The sequence below is a fragment of the Micromys minutus genome, assembly GCF_963924665.1.
Source record: "Micromys minutus genome assembly, chromosome: 9".
In the NCBI taxonomy this organism is placed as follows: domain Eukaryota; kingdom Metazoa; phylum Chordata; class Mammalia; order Rodentia; family Muridae; genus Micromys; species Micromys minutus.
Window position 1 is genome coordinate 46580163 of NC_137978.1, and position 22396 is coordinate 46602558.

Here is a 22396-nt window from a genome sequence, read left to right on the forward strand (position 1 = left end):
AAAAAGAAAACACTTGTCATGGCCTTCCTATCTGAGGGCAGTAATCTGTACAAAGGGTGTTTCGTGTTTCACAGCTAATTCTGACTCCAAAAGTCATCCTAACATTTTAAACTTTTTTCTTGACCCTTATTTTGAGACAAGGCCTCACTGTGAGACCCTCCTGCCTCTGGCTGCCTAGAGCTGGGACTAAAGATGTCCTCCATCATTCCCAGCGACTCAAGAGCAAGATCGGCAGCTTGGCCCACTTGTCAGCAACAGTGGGGTTTACACAACTGTCACCTACCATTCCACACTCACCAGACAAGTCTTCGGGCACCTTTACAACTGAGCCACCTCCTACTATGTAGTCAGCTCCAAAGCAATTCCCTGATTCTGTCTTACCTTTTCAGGGTTACTTCTGCCTCCATCATGACCTCCTCTCCTGGATGGCAAACTGCGAAGTTTCTCCAAGCATCACCCTGGAAACTGATGTCTTTCTCCAAGATCTTATTCATTCACATGGCTTAATGTAATTACAGAAAAATGACCATCACTTATCTTCTCTTGTAAAAGCATTTTTAAAATTGTTTTGGAAAAGCCTTTGTCTTTGAAGAAAACCCAGGCTAACTTCAAACTCCAGATCTTAATTACTACAGCTTCCTAGTGCTAGGATGGCAGGGGTGTTGGCACCAAGCCTCTGACCTCAAACTCAGTTTTAAAATCAGTTTCTACATTTTATGTATCAATGCTCTATCTACACGTAGGCCTGCATGCCAAAAGAGGGCATGAGACTCCATTATAGATGGTTGTGAACTACCAGGTACCCCTAATACTAAGTCAGGAGAGAGACAGGGAACACTAAGGGGATGAAGCCCTTCATTCCATAGCCTGCCAGAGTCCCTTGCCAGGTAAAAGAATTCCAGTACAATTAACACTTGGTATGAGGGTTGCCATAGAGATATGATCAAATAAGACTTTGACAGAGCTGGCAGTGGTTAAGAGCACAGACTGCTCTTCCAGAGGTCCTGAGTTCAAATCCCAGCAACCACATGGTGGCTCACAACCATCTGTACTAAGATCTGACCCCCTCTTCTGGTGTGTCTACAGTATATTTATATCTTAAGCAAGGGCCATCAACCTACCCTTTCCCCTGAGATTACTAGTAACCCTTCTGTTTAAATTAGTGGTTCTCAACACCTGTGAGTCACAACCCATTTGGGAATTGAACTCTGGAAAAGCAGATCGTGCTCTTAATGACTGAGCCATCTCTCCAGCCCCAAAGCCAACTTTTTAACCAAGTATGTGTGAGTGGGTTTGCGAATGGGGATGTAGTAGAGGTGGACCGCAGAAGAGGGTGCTGGATCTGGAAGTTACAGGTAGCTGCTGGATATAGATGCTGAGACCCAGACTCCAGTTCTCTGGAAAAGCAGTATAACTCTTAACCATTTCTCATGCCATTTAGATAGAAAGTCTAACCACGTATAATACATGTTTTTTTCACAAAAATCAGAGGTAGAAAACAGGGTTAAAATTGTTACACTTAAGGGGTGGTACATGCCTTTAGTCTGAGCTCTCAGGAGGCAGAATTCCAGGACAGCTAAGGGTTACATGGAGAAACTGTCTCAAAATGAGAAATTAATGTTGTTGCTCTTTCAGAGAAACTTGGTTGGATTCCCAGTACCCACACTGTGGCTCATAACCATCTAACTCCATTTCCAGGGGATCTTATGCCCTAACCACATCTCCATGCACACGGTACACAAATCACATGCTGATAACATAGACAATTTGGTGAGGGGCTAGAAATATGCCTCAGCCACTAAGAACATTTATGGTCTTTCCCAGAAGACCCAGGTTGTTTCTATCACCACTGACATGGAAGCTTACATGTATCTGTAATTCTAGTTCCAGGGCATCTGAGTTTCATATTTATACATGCAGGCAAAACACTGATGTGTAAATTATATATTTAAAATAAATCTTGCAAAATGAGGGGTGGGGAGTCAGCCCAGTGTTAGTGGTTTTTTCTTATAACTTTATTTAAAAAAGATACATGTACAGATTTTTAAAAGCATTTTGGCATAAACCTGTTATTCTCAGTACTTGACTTTTTTTTAAAGGTTTGATTGTATGCATCGAAATCTTACCAGTTACCATAAGCATAAAATACATGTAAAACAAAACATGGAAATAGTTTTCTTAGTGTGTACAGATAAAAAATGACTTTTAAATACCAAAAATTGTCACAAAGCTATCTTCTTAGATCTTGAGGTCTAGGTATACCCCACTCTGAGTGGATGCATGGTACAAGACTTTAATCCCAAAATTATGGAGGCAGAGAAGAGCAGATCTCTGAGCTCAAGGCCAGCCTGGCTTACAGAAGAAATTTCTGGGTAGTTAAGGCTACATACACAAAGACAAATCTCTGCTCAGGACTAAGATATCAACTTAATTTCAACATTGAGACAGGAACTCAGAGACTCCATGTCAGGCAAGTGTCTTACCTTTAAGCAAACCCCTAGTTACCCACAATACTTTGTTTAAATACTTATGTCCAATGGTTAGAGCACTGTTAGTCCAGACGTCCTGAGTTCAATTCCCAGCAACCACATGGTGGCTCACAACCATCTTGCCTTATGGTGACAAGAGACAGTGTACTCACATCTGTGTCTGAGGTTGCATAGTGACTCTGCAATTACATGAATCCCACGGTTTTGGCATGGACGCTGTGAACCATCTACATCCTCATTAACCTAACCTATAAGACCTTGGTTATAACTGGGTGTGGCACCTTCTTTCCAGCCCCATGTAGTACACCTTTTCTATTAATTTAGGGCATCATACACCTCAGATTGTAAGCATGTTATCTACATAGATAGGTCAGCTGAGGATCACCAACTGCAACCGGTAACTACCAAAGCTGTGGAAAGCTGGCAATTTAGAATCATCTCACCACAAATGGGAACACAATATTGACCTCAGAAGAAACTGTTATACCCGGAAGCCTAGGTACATGTCCCAACCTAGGTTCCACAAAAATCAGGGAAAATGGCTGAAAGCACAGATCCTATACCCAGAACTTCCCAATGCTACTGGACTGGACAAGGCACTGTAGAGTGTAGTCTCTGAGAATACTGCTCAGACTGGCTTTACATACCCCCGCCCCACTGTAGTCAGTACCAATACTTATACCAATTTCCAACAGGTAAATGTACCAAGCAGCATCATTAAGGCCTACCTTCCAGGAGCCTCCCCAATGTCCCCATCATTGGGGGCCTTGACTTCTCCATGACAGAGGCAGGCAGTAAGGAGTCAACTTCCCATTATGACCTAGGGACCTGTCTACCTCATATCATAAGGCTGCTAGTTTCCCACCCAGCACAGCTTTAACACCATCACCACCAGAGCAGAAGTTATTTGATTGTATCAAACATCCAAGGTTTATCCCAAACCAATCTGCAGACTTCTGCACACATACACATTAAATCACAAGAAAAGACATTCAAAAGTTTTAATGAATTTGTCAGATATAACACAAATACTCAGAGTACAAATAGATCTTTTAATACACTCTTGATCTAAACTTTTAGCTACAATCTTAAAGAATGTGGGAAGAGAATATATGGCTTCCTGGGGAAACCTGTTAGACCTAAAAAAGGAGAACCATTTTGAAATTTCTCAAATCTAGACATTACCTGTGGAAAAAAAATCTATTTACCAGAGAGAATTAGGTAGGCAAAAGCCTATCCAGCTTCTAATGGCTGAGGAACTAATATAGGATTTACAAGTTGCATACAGTAAAAAGACCTCAAAGCCCTTTATCAAATAAATCTTCAGCAGGTGCCTGCGCAGATCCCCTTTCCTGAAAAAAGAAAAACACAAACATCAGGTTCGTGAAAGTGGCATACTGAAAACCTTAGCCTCTTAAAGTTCTGTTTCCTGCATGGTTTGTCTCCTCAGTCATCGTCCAGGGGACTCTGAGAAGTCGTAGGAATATGCAGGCGCAGACTGAAAGCCCAGCTTTATCTCCAACGTTGTGGAAAGGGACTGTACATCACCGGGCGGCGCCCTATGCTCCCGTACGCCACTAGGACAGAGCCCGGGGAGAGTGACCTCCCGGGGTGTCCACGTTGGAATGTCTGTTTAGCACCCAAAAAACTTGTCAACCCCAACCAGTACCCAACTACATTCACCAATGTTTCACCACTAATAACTTAAGACACATGGAACAAAGAACACACGACAAATGAACGTACCGCAATCAACGGAGCAACTTGAAATCACTCATCGGTTCTGCAATAGAAGACATCCCATCAGTAAATTAAACACTTAAGATACTCGGATCCATCCCCAGATTGTGATTTGAGAGTGTTTCCTGCATGGTTTGTCTCCTCAGTCATCGTCCAGGGGACTCTGAGAAGTCGTAGGAATATGCAGGCGCAGACTGAAAGCCCAGCTTCATCTCCAACGTTGTGGAAAGGGACTGTACATCATTGGGTGGCACCCTATGCTCCCGTACGCCACTAGGACAGAGCCCGGGGAGAGTGACCTCCCGGGGTGTCCACGTTGGATAACCACTGGTAAAGGCATATTTGACAAAATGTGCCAGAGTCCTTGCCAGACCTCCAGTTTGAAAACCGCCTGATTCCAGAGTGCTGGAATTACAGGCCTCACCAGACCTCGAAGAAAAAACAGCAAACCCCACCCCTCCAAACCACTGTCCAGGTACCATCTACGTTAAGAAGGGGGTCTCTGAATAATGGCAGATAAGTATACCAGAAATTACAGAAACTCAGCTACGACACGGAGGAGAGAAATGAAAGTAGAAAAACAAGGCGTAATGGCTTAAAAAGTTAAAGTCGGACTAACTCCATAAATCACACCGCAGGGAAGAGAAACCTGACCTCTTAAGCAGAATGAACCTGAAGGAAGAAATGCATAGCCAGTCATCAGTTTCCCAGGCAATAACTCCGCTGGCGTGGGATCCCCGAAAGAGTTCCGGGGTAAGGCACGTGTCCACACGCCTTGCTGAGCGAGTGAGCCCGGCCTGCCACGCGCGGTCGGCCCCGCCGCGACCCTTCTTCTCCAAGCTTGGGTGCCGAACCGCGAGAATAAACCGACTGCAGCAGAGAGCAGCATCCGTCACTCACCTTCAAAAGACACAAGCAGAGAGCAACGCCTGAAAAGACCGAGACGCACCGACGCGGCCATATTTATACCTTATGTAACTCCCGGAAGTCAGGCGCTGCCTGATCGCGCCTGCGCAGAGTCACGCGCACTTAGAACCATTGGAAATGCGCTAAGGCTGATGGGATCTAAGGTCGAGCATTGGCTCAACATGGATTGGAGAATTTTTGCGCTATTAACGTCTTGGCGGATTTGGCGTAGAATTAATAAGCTTGTGAGGTTTGTCTTCTCTGCCTGGATAAACTGGTATATGCAAAGTGAAAGGAAAAAAAAAAACTAGAGAAATGCCTTCTAGATCACAGAGTTTGAATTTACTTTGTATGTGGAAAGAACATTTCATACAGAACGTACGTGCCTCTCGAAGAATTGACTACAATTAAAACTTTCCCATGGAGGGGACTGGAGAAACGGCTTAGTGGGTTAAGATTCCAGGTACCTATATGGCAGCTCACAGCGCGCTGCTCACTACTGAGCTGTTACTCCAGTTTCAGTGGATCCACAGACACAACGTGGTGCACAAATCAAACTAAGTACATCAACACACACACAAACAAAGCAAAACACTTTCCTGCATTCTCAACGGGAAGACACCAGCCTATGATTTTGAGGTTCTGATCCACACCCGTTTAAAAAGCTGTTTAATGTTTTGTGCGCTTTCCACACAAACATTTAAAACTAATAGATATTGACAAAATATGGAGACGCTCAAGATATTTATCACTGGGTCTGCAGGCTCCTGAATAGCAGGACTGCACACAAAAACCACAAAATGCTGTAATGTGTACAATGCCCTCCACCGTCATACATGCACAAGCAATAGTAGGGATCTGTGTCAGGGAAGTAAATTAGCAGTGCCATTGGATCAAGACTACCCCAGTAGAAACACTGACCATGGTTCTCTTGATATATCAAGTTGTGTGCTGAGTCTTTTACAGGTGTGCACCACCACTGCCCCGTTTTTTTTTTTTAATCACTTGTTTTTTGTTTGTTTCTAAAATAAGGAGTTTCTCTATATAGCCCTGGCTGCCTGAGATATTTCTAACTATGTATCTACAGGAGACTGGATTTCCTTCACGTGCTCAAACCAACTGGTAGAATTGAAATAACCTCTTTCATTTAAATATTGTGTGTGATGGGAGAGACAGTCTACACATGCCAGAGGACAGACAACCCTGTAGTCAGTTCTCTCTGGTTCTAGGGACTGACCTCCATCACCAGGTTCTTGTGTCAAAGGCTGGTTTTGCTGTTCATTTGTTAAAGACAGAATCTCACTCTGAGATCTGGAAGGAGGAAAATCAGGAATTCAAGACCATCCTAGGTTAGAGAGAATTTACAAACCTGCATCCACCCTGTCTAAAAAAATAACAAGAAGAATAATATATTGAAAAGAAAGCAAAAGATAGGTATTGGGGGGGGGCAGAAGGAATCAATAGAGATAATGATTAAATAAAGAGAGTGTCGAGAGAGGCAGAGAGGGAAGCAAAATTCTTGAGAGAAATGAATGTCAGTAGGAAGCAACAGGTAGCAAGTCGTTCTAGGTGGTCCACTGACCCACTGACACAAGCTTGTTTTCCCTTCTTGCTTCCCAGGGATGGAAATGAATGGAACCTTGACCACAAGTTCAGTCTGGTGATGGTCCATTCATTTACTGTTAAACACCAGAAGTTTTAACTGTTTACTTCTATGTTTGTGCAGATATTAAGAAAACAAAGCAGGGCTGGAGAGACCACTCAGCAGTTAAGAGCACTGACTGCTCTTTAAAAGGTCCTGAGTTCAATTCTCAGCAACCACATGGTGGCTCACAGCCATCTGTGATGGGATCTTATGCCCTCTTCTGGTGTGTCTGATAGCAACAATGCACTATAGATAGGTAAATTTTAAAAAAACAAAGGAGCAGAGTATTAGGAAATACTTTTGACTTCATTTTCACATTTTAAAATCTACTTAACAGCAGTGGTGGCTTCTGAGCTGGTTTTTAGGTTTTTTTTTTTTTTTGTTTTTTGTTTTTTGTACCTTCTCATCTTTCATGACACCCAGTCCATTTGGTATTCACTAGACTTGCCTCTATTATTATTGAAAATGTGTAGGATGTATATGTAGAAATGCTCCCGCCACAGGGTGTGAAGGTCAAGGAAAAGCCTTGTGGAGGTGGTTCTCTCTTACCTCTATGCAGATTTCTAGGCTCTAACTGTCTCCTAGGCTTGGTGGCAAGTGCTTTTACCCACTGAGCCGTCTTTTTGGCTCTGCCCTCTCCTTTCTGACATGGTTTTTCAGACCTCAGTCTCTCTCCACAAAATAAAAAATAAATTAAAAAACAAGCTTCATCCACTGTTCAGTAAATACTAGGTAGTTTGCACCTTCAGAACAATCTTCTGGAGACATTGTAACCCCAAGGCTGCAGTAACAACTGGAGACCTAATAATTTGGGCCCCAGGAATCTGGGATTAGAGAAACATCCAACAAAAAGTTCTGACTTCTGGTTTTTTTTCACACTTGGTAAAGGGTAATGTGCCAAGTAACAAGTGAGTCATTGCTGAGGTGCCCTGGGCTGAAACTGGGATGTCTGCCAGAAAGGACAGGCAACACCAGCTGCTCTGGTGACATCAGCCATGGTTCATATTGAATAAATCCTTATAAGGTGGACTGAGTTGGTTGTAGTCTTTGTCTTCAAACATATACAAAAATGGTATGTTTTGACCTTAAAAACAAAACAAAAACCTGACTTGCACAATCTCATTTTCCAGACAGGGTGGGGATGGCTAGGCAGGTGGGGCACCTAGCGTAGTTACTGGACATAGGGGGCTTCCAATACAACTCTCTGCAGTGTAGAGAGAGAAATATCATGTACCCCAGGCTATGCTGGCCGACTTTGAATTTGCTGTACACAAGATGAGCTTGAGCTTCTGATTCTTCTGCTTTGGCTTCAGAAGCTATGGGAACTCTTTGTCTCATCTGTTTGTTTGATGATGGGGACTGAACATAGGGCTCGGTGCATACCAGGCAAGCATTCCCCCAGCCCTGTGATTTTTGTTTGTGCAAAGAAATACACAAGCATAATAATTTCACTTCTGACTACATTTAACGTTCTTTTTACTTGAAGTCATTAGCAGTATTTTGGGTATCATTTTTAAGTTGTTTTAATCTTCTGGAATAAAATAAAACAAACCCATAGCATAGGTCAGGGATAAGACGAGATTGTTTAGCATGCATGAGGCCTGAGCTCAAAAAAGTAAAAAGTAACAAATCCAGTTTTTTTGTTATTCTAAAATACTTTAATAATTAAGATTGGTAGGAAGACTGATATACAATGTAATTATCTATTTTACAAGATTCTGTACATTAGGGAAGCATCTTAACATACATGCTAGGTTTTTACTTCTTTACATTATGATTGTAAGCTTCAAATTACAGAAAGAAAACACATAATCAACTTTTATATACATAAAAACAAACCCACTGGCTAGATGCTGCCCTAACATGTGATGCTTCAGAAGACAAATGAGGTGAACAGTGAGTCGGAGCCCTTGATGGCACACACAGGCACAGGGGAGCTTAGGCTTGGCACCGTGGACAGCAGCAGTGAGAGAAGACTTCGCCGGCAGGTATGGTGGGTACATCTGTGAGCCCTGTAAGTGGGAGGTGGAAGCGGGGGATCCTTGGCTACATAGTGAGGCCACATGAGACCCTAATAAAACAAAATGTTACCACACCACAGGCATATGTAAAGCCCTCTACACCTGGGACTAAACAGGAAGAATCAAGGGTGGAGAGAGGGCAGAGCTCCTGCCATGCTGGTGAGAACTGAGCCTCCATCAGGAGCACAGAACAAAATATAGTCACAAAGGTCAGCAGCTCTGGCCACCTTGGATCTAGACTGCTCACAGACTATGAGATGGGGACTCAGTCTTTTTTTCATAGCCAGAAACTACCAGGCAGTAAGAGAAAAGAAAACAGAACAAAAAAAAAAAAGCACTTTGTACTCCATAGAGAACAAAGTACTAATTTTAAGGCCACTTTAGCTTTTGTTTGTCCTACATTCTAACTCTTCAGTAAGTGAAATGCTGACAAGAAGAAAATTGCTGAAAGAATATAGGCAGAAAACAGGCACAGTTTGTTAGATATTAAGGTGAGTAAAAGCTGGGTTGTGACCATTGACGTCTATGATCCCAGACTGTGAACAGTGAGTAAGGAAGACTTCAAGTTAAGGGCTAGCCTGGGCTACATACTGGGGTACAGACCAAAACAAAAAGAGACAAACCCAGCTACATTTTTCTTCCACCTAGAATGTAAATAAAATTCAGGAGAGAACAGTGAGGCTGTGTGGGTTTCAGGAGAAAAGTTCTTTGAGACACATAACCAAATACAAACGGAGAGCCCTGATGAGAAAACACAGGCACCAACCACACTGGCTACAACACAGAATGGAAAGGCAAGTGAGGTGTTCACTGTAGGGAGGGGTAGGGCTAAGGCAGCAGAGAGGAACTGTGCAGTAAGGAGGGGGCTCTGGCTAGAAGCATGGGAACCTGGAGCACACAGTGCTCCCACAGGCTGAAGAGATTTACAGTATCATTTGGTACAGGAACATAAAATAAAGTCTACCCCTTGAGTCAGTTCTCTGCCAAACTGGCATTAATATTAAGGCCTTTTGGTTTGTACATAGAAAATGCACATGGCTTTCTCATTTGATCAGTTAGATTCTGATTACAGCTCAGACTACACAATGAATAAATTTCCCCCATTTCTTTAAGATAACTTTAACATGAGGGCCAGGATGAAAGCATGAAGGTTCATGCTTATAATCCCAGACCTTGGGAGGCTAAGACAGGAGTCTGAGGCCAGCCTGGGCAACACAGTGAATTTGCAGGCCAGTCTGAGCCACAGTATAAGATCTGTCTCAAACAAAAAGAAAGGACCTAGGAAGACAAGTGCCAAATGGAAGGAGGGTCAGGCCATAGCCTGGGCTTCCTTCTGGTCAGGCTTTACTGCCATCTCTGAACTGACACTAGCGAGGTCCACGCACTTCCTCTGGAAGTGGGCCCCTTTGTGGGAAGCGCTGGTGCCTCCAGGTTTTTTTCTGGTAAGAAGACTTGATGGCTGGAATTAGGCCTCCACAGCTCTCTCAGACAGGGCAGACAGGTAAGGCTAATGGTACAAATGGCTTCAGCACACACAGTTGTCTTAGGGTGTGTGCTGCAGCCAGTAAAACTCAGAGCCTGTGGCCCTGTGCTTCTGTGGCTGGTGAGAGAAAAGCTTCAAGTCTGCTGCAGTGTTGTTAAAAGGTTCAGAAGCATCAGGTGTTTCGTTCTTCTCTAAGGGGAGCACAGGATCCATACCAAAGAAAGGCTACATGCATGCAAGTGCTGTCTGCCCCGACCAGATCCCAGAGCAGCTCTGGCTGTGCAGGAAGTGCTATGGTTGCCCTGGAGACAAGCAACAAAGCAGCTGTGCTTTTCCAATGGTCCTTTAGTTCCTTTATCAGGCTTTAGCTTCATGGGCGATGGTATCTAGAAGGGGCCAAAAATTGAGAAGTTATTAGACAATGGAGACTGCTTTCCTATTCTTGAAAGTCATCTGGAAAAATCAAAGGATTCATGTCGATTACAATAATATATATACACTAAAAGGTGTGGTGAGGACTGGGCCCAGGGCCTTCTACATGCTCTGCCACTAAGTTAAACTTCCAGCTCTAGGAAGTTTGAGGCAGGAAGACTGCTTTGAGTTTCAGGCTAGCTTGAGCTAAGTGTGAGATACTATCTCAAAAAAAAAAAAAAAAAAAGAGGAACCCTGTTATTCTGCAGGAGAGAAGCAAAACCACTCTTATTAGAAGCCAAGTCAATAAACAAGAATAAAACCCCTTGTTTTTGTCTCACAGAACAAAAGAAGATAGAAAAACAACAACAACAAAAAGATTTTCCCCTTAAGGATCTAATCTCTTGTGCTGACATGTGTAGCTGCGGACAGGGTCTGAGAGAGAGGGCTGCTTGCTCTGTAGACAGCAGGCATTTCCATCTCAGCACGCCACAGGCGCACCAGTCTTAAATATCTGCAGTTTACTCCCAGTTGCCTCTGCTGTAGCAAGAGCTTGTAGAAACCCAGGGCTCTGTCCTGATTCCCTGTTGCAATCAACAGATCTAGAATTGTAAGTAAGTACTATGTTATAGGTGCCCAAGAAATACTGTTAAATAAACTAAGCTGTCTACATGGCTTACTGTCTCACAGATCTCACAAACATCAAGGAAGAAATATGAGCACTCAGGTGAGGTGTGCTGGCTCACATCTGTGGTCTCAGCTCTTGGGAGGTGGGCAGGAGTATCAGAAGTTCCAGTCTGCTGAGCATGACTGCCCAGGCTTACAAGTCCAGTACATGTGACGTCAGCTATAACTGTACAGTGAGACCCTGTCTCAAAAATAACAATACTAAAAGTAGCTAGGGCTTAGTAACTCAAGTTTGTTATCTCAGCACTTAGGAGGTAGAGGATAGAGAACTGTGAGTTTCAGCCTAGCACTGGTTACATATAAATTCTCGGCCTAAGCTACACAAAATGGCAAAACTCAGAATGCGCATTTACAACTGTCTCTTAGTTCTTATTCCTTTTTGTTGGTGGTATTGCTTTGAGATGGGGTCTGATTTACTTCAGGATGTTCTGGAACTTGCTGTGTAGCTGAGAATGACCTTGAACTTCTGATCCTTTTGCCTCTACTTCCTAAGTGCTGGGATAACAGACGTACAGCACCATACCCAGGTTATGGAGTACTGGGAATGGAACCCAGGGCTTTGTACATGCTGAGCAAGCACTCTACCAAGTAAGCCACATTGTCAGCCCTTTCTATTTATTTACTATCTATTTTTAATGTGTGTATGTGTGAGTGCAGGCCCACAGATACAGTAGTGCGTATGTGGAAGTCAGCTAACAGTTTTTGTCTTCCAACTGTTGGAATCAAGGTCTCTTATTCACTGCTATGTATACCAGGCTAGCTGGCCCATGGGCTTCTAAGGATTGCCCCATCTCTGCCTTCCACCTCCCCATGGTGTGCTGGCACTCACTGCTGCATCTGGTTTTATAAGTCCTGGGGATTTAAAGTCATCTTTACACTTTTCCAGCACAGCCTATCCACAGTAGCACCCAGGCCCAGTTGTCTTTGGATTTTAATACAAAGTCTCATGGAGTCTAGGGTGGCCTTGAACTCACTACAAGGATGGGCTAGCATTGAACTCCTGATCCTTCTGCCTCTACCATTCAAGTGCTAGGATTGTGGATGCATGCCATCATCCTTGGCTTTCTACATTAGCAGAGCTCTTCCTTCTGAACAACTCTGTTGTTTGTCTGTTGCAGAAATTTCACTTAGCCACAAGTATTTGGATCTTTTGGGTCTTACCGTGTAAAGTGTTTGCTGTCTACGTGAACTTCCATCTCCGAGCTTTTAAACTCATTTAATTCTTTTCTTATGGCAGCCTGTGGGACAGAAGTGAGATTTGAACATCTTTTCTCTCCTGAAGGGCAGTTGTGTGACTGTATCTCTATGTATAGCTAATGAGCCTACCATTAGAAGGAACCACAGGTCTTGGGTGCAGCCCAGAGAGAAGAAAAAGCCAGGTCTAGAGAGCCAGCTGAGCTCTGAGCCAGACAAGCATTATCCTCCCTGAGAGCGCTAAGCTGCATGCAAACCCACAAGTCTCAAATTAAATCAAAGTATTAAAAAAACAGAATGTGGGCTGGAGAGATGGCTGAGCAGTTAAGAATACTGACTGCTCTTCCAGAGGTCCTGAGTTCAATTCCCAGCAACCACATGGTGGCTCACAACCATCTGTAATGGGATCTGATGCCCTCTTCTGGTGTGTCTGAAGACAGCCACAGTGTACTCATGTAAAATAAATAAATCTTTAAAAAAAATAAAATGTACAATCTTCGTAGTACATTAAAGTTTTCACAGTACATTAAACGGGTATAGAAGTAAATATAATTTCTCAAATATAGCACCATATTTCCTCTAACTGTGGTTTTTAATAATATGCCTTGGAAGTTAAGAACACTGGATTTTCTTCCAGGGGACCCAGGTTCAGTTTCCAGCATCCACAAGATGGCTCACAATTGCCTGTAACTCAGTTCTAGACAATGGGATTCCTTCTTCTGGCCTCTCTGCACAGGTATACATGCTAGCAGAACACTCGTACACATAAAATAAATGTTTTTTAAAAAGTATTTTATTTCTAACTCAAAGTCACAGGGAAAATCTAAGGGAATATGTGAGCATTTGAGTTACCTTGTCAGCAGGAGTCAGTTTGGTCCATGGTTTATCTGCTCGCCGGTCATAGTCTTGAGCATCTGTCACCTCCACATACTCATTAAACCTCAGAATCTTCCTGGCAAGTAGTTCAGCCACAGTTGGCCTTTGACTGAGCTGAAAGAAACAGCCAACCATGAACTCAAATTGCCATTATTATTCACTGAACACTGAGAGTTACTTGAGGAGCCTGTTTTCTTTTGAGATAGGGCTAGCTCAGGCTAGCCTGAGACTTACAGTAAACTTCCTGCTGATTCAACTGCCCAGAGCCAGAAGGACAGGCCAGAGTCACCACACCCAGAGTACCTGAGAAATTGTGACTATACCACCCTCCCCAAAACTCCCCAAGGATACTGTATCACAGGTTTCATTTTGAGCTGGCAAGCTTCGTGGATAAGAGATTTGTCACCAAGTCTAATGGCTTAATCCCAGGGACTCACTGAGTGGAAAGAGAACTGATATCCACAAGCTGTCCTCTGACCTCAACATGTGTGTGCCATATTATGAAACACTCCATGCAGACAAAATAAATAAATAAAAATGTATGAGAACATTGTAAGCATTTAGGTTTTAGTTTTTTTTTTTTTTTTTTTTATGTAAGTACATTGTAAGTTTTTTTTTTTTTTTTTTTCTTATATGTAAGTACACTGTAGCTGTCTTCAGACACACCAGAAGAGGGCATCAGATCCCATTACAGATGGCTGTGGGCCACCATGCAGTTGCTGGGATTTGAGCTCAGGACCTCTGGAAGGGCAGTCAGTGCTCTTAACCACTGAGCCATCTCTCCAGCCCTAGGTTTTAGTTTCAACTCACTTCATTGTATAGAACCACTACCAAGCCCCATGTTTTACAAATTAATAGGTACTCCAAGACCTGAAGATCTGGTTACAAGGTAGATGCTGTCTGAGGATAGAATTCAGCACAAGCATGTGTTTAGCATCTTTGATATCCTTGTCTCACTTCATCCCTCTGAGGAGTTCTCAGGAGATACATGGTCAATGCTGCCTAAACAGCAGATCCTGTGGGAAATTATGAGTTTTTTTTCTAAAGATTTATATGTATGAGTGCTCTATTTGCATGTGTGCCTGCAAGTCAGAAGAAGGCATCAGATTAGCATAGATGGTTATGAGCCACCATGTAGTTGATGGAAATTGAAGTTAGGACTTCTGGAAGTGCAGCCAATACTTTTAACTACTGAGCCATTTCTCCAGCCCTAAGAATTTATGATTTAAAGCTGTACAATTAGGTGACTTTAAATGATGAAAGGCAGGAGACTCAGGAATACCCTCTAATCAGCAAGAATAATTCCTCCATTGCTGGAGAAGAAAACATAGAATACCCACAATTTTACTATTCTGGGAACTCTTTTTTTTCTTTAAAGATTTATTAATATCATTTTTAAAACATTTTTTGTTTGTTTTTCGAGACAGCATATCCCAGGCTTTCCTGGAACTTACCCTGCAGACTAGGCTGGCCTTGAACTCAAGAAATCCACCTGCCTCTGCCTATCAAGTGCAGGGCCTAAAGGTACTATGCCATTATGCCTGGCAAGTCTTATGATTTTTAAGAAGTACCATCAAGTGCTATGGGCAAATCAGCATTTGAAGAAGCAATCACAAAGGAAGGGTGGGGTGGAGAAGAAAAGAGAGGACTCTAGAACTAAAATGGCACAATACAGAAAAAGCCCTATCCTGACTGATCTAGACCACGGAGAAAATCATGTTTCTTCATATTTTTCAGGTCTCAGGACTATTTCAGTTATTTTCTTGATAGAAAACAGCCAATTTACATTGCAAAATAGAACACTACATAATTCTACTATTATTGTTCCTACAATATACAGAATTTTTAATCTAAACGGTATCACTGGTAGAGCATCTGTCTAGACTACACAAGGCCCTTTATTTAATCCCTGTACCACAAAACAAACACCCAGGTAAACAAAATCCTCTTAAGTTCAGAGCTATTGGGTTAAATTTAAAATGTATCAGTCTTTTTATCCAATATTAAAAACAAACCAAGAGATGCCACTCCTGCTAATGTGACAGGGTTTTCTATGTGCTTATTGTCATATTGATCTAGGACACAAGTCAAACTCATTCATTCCAGTCACATAGATCATCCAAATACAAGGACACCCGCCATACCTTTCTAGTGAGCCGACGCTTAATCTCCCGTTTCTCTGCTTGGCGATCAGCTTCATTTTTAGCTTCAGTTGACAGAAACAAAAGATATTACTTAAAATGAAATTTGCACAGCAAACATCTTAGTAATTATAATCCACACATTTCTTAGAGGTCAAAGGTAGAACAAACAACTCCATCTATGAATGGCTAATCAAGAACCTTTTCCTACTGAGGTGGTGGTGGCATGCACCTTAAATGCCACCACAAGGAGGCAGAGACAGGAAGATCTTTGTGACTTTGAGGCCAGCCTGGTTTAGAATAAGTTCCAGGATGGCCAGGACTACACAGAGAAACCTTGTCTTGAAAAACTAGAAGCAAAACACATACACAAAAGGAACCCTTTCCTGTCCATGTATAATGGAATATCTAAGAGCAAGACAGAGAAGATGGCGTGCCATCTTCTGTAAGCGCCAGGCATGCTGCCCTTGAGCTGAGGGTAGTTTTTACATCCGTAAACACTTTCCAGCAACCTAAAGGTTTCTATGTGATTAAAGATCTACAGAGCTGAAAATATTTTAATATTGATTATAGTGCTCTTGAAAAGGAAGCTTTCAGTGTACTTATTGCTCTAGAAATGGAGTTCAATTCACAGCAACCAAACAGTGGCTCACAACTACCTGTAACTCCAGCTAGGGTAGGGAATTACACTCCCTCTGCTGGCCTCCACCATCACCCTACCTCAAACATGTCACACATTCATAACACGCGCACGCGCACGCACACACACGCGCGCACACACACACACACACACACACACACACACACACACAAATAAAATAAAAACAAATAATGTTCTTGTGGGGAAATGGTTGGAGGGGTCTGCAGAGGAGGCTCGATGGCTAAGACTGTGCACTGGGGCTGGAGAGAGGATGGCCCAGTAACTAAGAGCACTGGTTGCTCTTTTAGAGGATTCAGGTTTGGTTCACAGACTCAAAACCATCTGTTTTGTTTTTTTTTTTAACTCTAGTTCCAGAGGACTTGATGCTCTGAGGGCCACCAGATACCCATGTGGTACACAGACATACATGCAGGCAAAACACATACACATGAAATTATATATATAATACTGGCAAAATACATACACATAAAATTATATATATATAAAATACTGGCTGGAGAGATGGCTCAGAGATTAAGAGCACTGATTGCTCTTCCAGAGGTGCTGAGTTTAATTCATAGCAACCACATGGTGGCTCACAACCATCTATGAAGTCTGGTGCCCTCTTCTGGTGTGCAGGCATACATGAAGGCAGACCGCTGTGTACATAATAAATTAACATTAAAAAATATAATGCATACCGCTCTTGCAGAGGACCCAAGTTTAGTTCCCAGCACTCATAAGAGGTAGCTCACACATGCCTATAACTCTGGTTCCAGGGGGATCTGATGCCTCTGGCCTAAATGGGTGTATGTACATGGTTGCATGTACACACATACACAGTTAAAAATAATAATAAATCTTTTAAAAAAAGAAAACATTCTCAGAATAATCCTTGAGAATAGTCCACTGATATTGCACCATGATGAGGGTGGTATCTACTAAGCTTCTGAATTCTAAATCCACTGAGTGTCTAGCCTGTGAATAGCACAGTCCAGCACTGAGCAGACAGGCAATGGAATCATCCAATGGTGTGCCCAGAAGCCACCCCAGGAGGCCCTTCCATTTCTCTGCTGAAGTATTACTACTTTCATTCTCTGTGTTTTTCCACTCTACCACAGACATACCATCCTTCATCTCTGTATCCTTTTTCCCTTTTGGTTTCTTTCCTCCTCAGCCCCTGTATCCTTCCCTCCACATCCTGTCTACAGTGATGGAGTAGGTAAGAGGTGTCTAGAAGAGATCACTCTCCGAGTAGGCAATCAGGACAGCCGGCACAGCCTGTGGGATGGTGTCTGAGAAACAAGGACACAGGGAGTCCCAGGACACAGCTGGTCCTTGTCCTAGGGGCTCAGCTCAGGTTTCTCACTGAGGTATGTACTCCCAAGTTACAAGGACACAGGGGGCCTTATGAGAGCACAGTGAACAGAGGTCCAGGGGTGAGCTGAGAGCAAAGGATGAGAGTCCATGCTGTGAGAAGGGACTGACGTGGCTTGGGGTGGGAAGACAGAAGGGAGACTCAGAGTGGAAAGGCCGAGCTGGGGCTATTTCTGGTGATTTTAACTGGGATGGAGACAAGCAGATGAGCCTGCAGAGCACTCATCTAGAACGGAGATGAGATGGAACTGGGAGGAGGGATTACATCCTCAGGAGTCCCAGACCCCAGGAAGGGAAAGAGCCACAGAGCACACAGGTTCTAACTCAAAACTGGTGAAACCTTAGATCAGAACACTATTACAGGAAGTTAACTATGCACAGGGACAGGAAATTAGACACATGCTCTTATTTGGTGGCTTCAGAAATACAAGTCAAAGAATAAAAGTAGAGGGGACACCATGGCTCCAGGATTATTCTGAGCCTGAGACTCCACCAGGAACAGCAATGTTCTGTCCATCAGTTCAGCTATTACCTTAGTTACCTGAACAAAGAAAGCATGGGCCAAGCCTACACACATTGTCACATTGTGACAGATGGCAACACAGACTCAGGATGCTATGAGAACATTTGAACAACATTTTCTGCATATCATACACAGTATCATAAACAATACCATGGTGACATCTTCCTAGGAAGCTAAGGGACTAACTCTCCTTGGCCCTTCTCACAAATACTTCTGTCCTAGTGAACATTGAATTCATGGTGCACAAAGATATGGGCTTCTTTATGTTCAACTCACGCTGTAATATGTTCCGTTGCTCCAGTTCTTCTGCTGTTGGTCTTTGACTCAGTCGCCTATAATAGAGAGACAAAGGGTACTTACTGTCCACGGTAAACCCCCAACACTGTTTCTAAGAATCATATTGATGTATAACAAATACATTTCCAAAATCTCTAACATATACTTTGGTGGCTTGTTTATCATGAAACCAACCCGACAGTGAAAGGACAGGGAAACACAATATTATGTGGAATGTGATGGTTCACACCTGTGAGGACAGCATCTGAGAGTAGAGGCTCATGATTACAAGATCCTGTTTCAAAACAGAGAGGTGTGCAAGTATGGCGGTAGCTTGGCAATTAAAACACAGGCAGTTTTTCCAGAGAACCCGGGTTTGGACCCAGCACGCACATGCCGGCTCACAACTAGCTGGAACTCTCATGGAACAAATCGGGGATGGTGGAAAAGAGCAGAGACAGGAGGATTACTGAGACTTGCCTATTCTCAAACTAGCAGGAAGGTTGAGGGAGAGATACTGCCTCAGAGAGAGAGAGAGAGTCAGAGAGAGAGAGACAGACATGGAGAGAGAGCATTCTCTCTCACACACACTCGAATGCCAGCCTTGAGCGGGTGTCCATGTGTCCATGTGGAGGCCAGAGGTCCTGGTGGCTTCCTTAGTTGCCTTCCACTTTACTGAAACAGGATCTCTCACTGAACATGAAGTTCATATGTTTAGCCACAGTGGCTGGTCAGTATCTCCAGGGAACCCCTGTCTTTGTCCACATAAAGTGCTTGAAGTCACAGATGTATGTCTGCACGCCTGGATTTTAAATGAGTTCAGGGGATTTGAACTCTGATCCTCATGTTTTCAGAGTAAACATTTTTTTTGCATGTTTTTTTTTTAATTCATTTATTTATTTTACGTGTATAAGTACACTGTAGCTGTCTTCAGACACGCCAAAAGAGGGCATCAGATCCCATTACAGATGGCTGTGAGCCACCATGAGGTTGCTGGGAATTGAACTCAGGACCTCTGGAAGAGCAGTCAGTGCTCTTAACCACTGAGTTATCTCACCAGCCCAGAGTAAACATTTTTAATGAGGTCATCTTACTAAATCCCAGTCAGCTACTTTTAATTTTTGTTTTGTTTTGTTAGTGTTTTACTACATAGCCTCTCAAATTCTCTATATTCACTCAATTTGAGAATTCTCTCAAATTCACTATACTTCTTAAACCACTGGGGTTTCAGGGATGCACCATCATATCTGGTGTTCTCTACATAGGCTGTACAATTCTGCGTTTCCACCACACTGTAAGGTTCCCGTTGTTTCACACTCTTGTTAACACTTGTGCTTTCTCTCTTAGTCACTTTTCTAAGTATGGACTGATGACTTTGGTTGTTCTGGTTTGTTTCTCTGATTGTCCTAGAACTCACTATGTAGACCAGGCTAGACTCAAACTCACAGAGATCCACTTAACCTCTGCCTTCCAAGTGCTGGAATTAAAGGTGCACACTACCACACATGGCCATGCTGAATGTTTTAAAAGTAAACCTGAGGACCATATATAATGTACTTAGGATATTTTATTTTTTGGAAATAGGGTTTCCCACTGTAGATCAGAGTAGTCATCTTCTTGCCTTCACCTCCTGAGTACTGGGATCCCAACATGCATCACCGCATCCGAATGAATTGCTGGGAATACGGCAACAGGAACACTGGCCTTTATGTGGACAGACACAGGAACTCTGGCCTTTACGTGGACAGACAGAGTGTGAAGGGGATTTTTCCATGAAGAGCAGCTATTTCGAGAAAAAGTTACATCTGTGACCAGGAATGGACTGATAATTCTATATTTTCTGACATAGTGGATGGTGGATACAGAAGTGGGGAAGGACCTGAGTGTTGGATGCAGTCACCAACACCTGTAAGTCTCAGCATGGAGGTGGAGACAGGAAGACTGCCTAAGGTTCAAGGTCAGCTTCAGCTACAAGCGAGTTTCAAGACAGCTTAGGTAGGCCACAGTATGAAACTTTCACAAAATAGCCACAAAAGAGTTTATATTATAATCACAAAGGTTTAAACTGAGAACACTAGGAAACTAATAGAATCCTGGCTTTCAAACTGGCCCCAGGTTCAGTACTATGAACAAAAATTTAAAACCATGCTCCACTCTGGCACAAAAACTCAGGGTGTAACTCAACAATTTGCTTTTTAAACAAGCCTGTCAGGTAAGTTAAGCCTGCCAAATGAATGCGTAAATGTGAGAACTGCTGACTAGAATCAATAGGGTAGCAAACACCAGAGGTAAGCATCATCTAACTCAACTCATTGTATCAGTTCAGTGGACTAACACAGTGGTTATCAGTAATAAGGACAAAGACTAAATAGTTGGTTGCTGGTAGTGGTCCAAGACTTTAATCTTAGCACTCAGGAGGCAGAGGCAAGTAGAGATACCTGAGAGTTTGAGGCCAGCCTGATCTACATAGCAAGTTCCAGGATAGATGGGCTACACAGTAAGACCACATCTCAAACAGACAGACAGACAGACAGACAGACTATATGGTAATAAGGAAAATTGTTATGATTAAAAAACTAAGTTAACTGCACAGTGGTGGCTCACATCTTTAATTCTAGCACTAGGGAGGCAGAAACAGGCAGAACTGTGAGTTCTATGTCGACCTGGTCTACAAAGGGAGTTCTAGGAGCAAGGCTATACAGAGAAACCCCATCTCAAAAAGACAAAAACAAGAATAAACAAGCAAACAAAGCAAAAAGATGGCCATTATCTATATGCTCTGCAGGTCAAATCTAGCCTGGGGCATAGTTTTCTATAGTGAAAAGGAAAAGATTTTTTGTTGTTGTGTTTTATTTTATGCCTGAACATTTGGCCTGCATGATGTACATGCAACACATGCATGCCTGCTGCCTGTGGAAGCCAGAAAAGGGCATCATATCCCCTGGTAGAGCAGTCAGTACTTTAAGCCATCTCTCTAGCTCCAAGAACTTTTAATAGAATTATCTTTTTTATTGTGGGGGTGTTAGGGGAAAAACCCCAGTTACCCCAGGTCTTTTACATTAGAAATACATAATTCCTAATTACATTATATATTTGAGAAATAATCCAACTAAACGGATCAGGCTAGCCTCCAGCCTGTTCTACATAGAGAGAGGCAGGCCTTAAACATGGGGTCCTCCTGCTTCAGCCTGTCAAGCAGTTTGGATTACATGCACAAGCATGAAAAGCTCAGCTTTACATTGAAGACATTTTTAAAGGTTTTATTTTTAATTATGTGTGTGTGTGTGTGTGTGTGGTGTGCATGTGTATGTATGTGTGTATGTGTATATGTGTGTGTATGTGAGTATGCATATAAGACTATGTGTGTGAGTGTGTGTATGTATGTATGTATGTATGTGTATATGTGTGTATGCGAGTATATGTGTATATATGTATGTATGTGTGTGTATGTGAGTATATGTATATGTGTGTATAAAATTGTGTGTATGTGAGTGTGTGTATGTATGCATGTATATATGCGAATATATGTATCTGTGTGTATGTATGTGTGTGTGTGTGTGTGTGTGTGTGTATAGTGCAGATGCCCTGGAGTGAGAGTTATGAGCAGGTGGAAACTGCCCAACGTGGATGCTGGGTACCGAACTCCAGTCTTCTGGAAGAACACTACTGAGCCATCTCTCCAGATTTTAAAAATTGCCAATCAATCAATCAATCAATCAATCAATCAATCACTAACTCTAACTGCAGTTCGCTGACAGGCCATTCGCCTCACTTGCGTGAGGGCCTATGTCCCATCCCTAGCAACACAGAGAGAAAAGGGCTTGCAGCCAGGAGCAGGCACACACGGCACACACTTGCAATACCATCCTGGGCTCCAAGATACCCATTTTAAAAGCCAACCACCTGAAACCAAAATTCAGAAAAGAAACTATGTGGCTTGAAATCCAAGTTTTCTCTTTTTCTGAGGAGGGGTCTCCATAGTCCCAG

The 22396-nt window shown here is 42.9% G+C and overlaps 1 protein-coding gene and 1 long non-coding RNA gene across 5 annotated transcripts in view; both read right to left on the bottom strand.

Moving 5' to 3' along the window:
* Window positions 1-3476: 3476 nt before the first annotated feature.
* On the bottom strand, window positions 3477-5222 carry LOC308424225. The gene is made up of 3 exons (XR_013975128.1): window positions 5130-5222; window positions 4236-4272; window positions 3477-3841 (listed from the first exon to the last, which is right to left on the bottom strand). It is a non-coding gene; the product is annotated as an uncharacterized lncRNA (long non-coding RNA).
* Window positions 5223-8450: 3228 nt separating this feature from the next.
* PHACTR4 (phosphatase and actin regulator 4) overlaps window positions 8451-22396 on the bottom strand; it is a 67088-nt gene continuing 53142 nt past the window's right edge. For all 4 annotated transcript variants that reach the window (XM_080920651.1, XM_080920652.1, XM_080920653.1 and 1 more), the window contains 5 exons: window positions 18410-18465; window positions 15597-15658; window positions 13429-13566; window positions 12544-12620; window positions 8451-10670 (listed from right to left, as the gene is read on the bottom strand). In XM_080920651.1, the coding sequence (XP_080776777.1) occupies window positions 10655-10670; window positions 12544-12620; window positions 13429-13566; window positions 15597-15658; window positions 18410-18465 (349 nt within the window). In that variant the 3' untranslated portion in view covers window positions 8451-10654. The remainder of the gene's footprint in view (window positions 10671-12543; window positions 12621-13428; window positions 13567-15596; window positions 15659-18409; window positions 18466-22396) is intronic.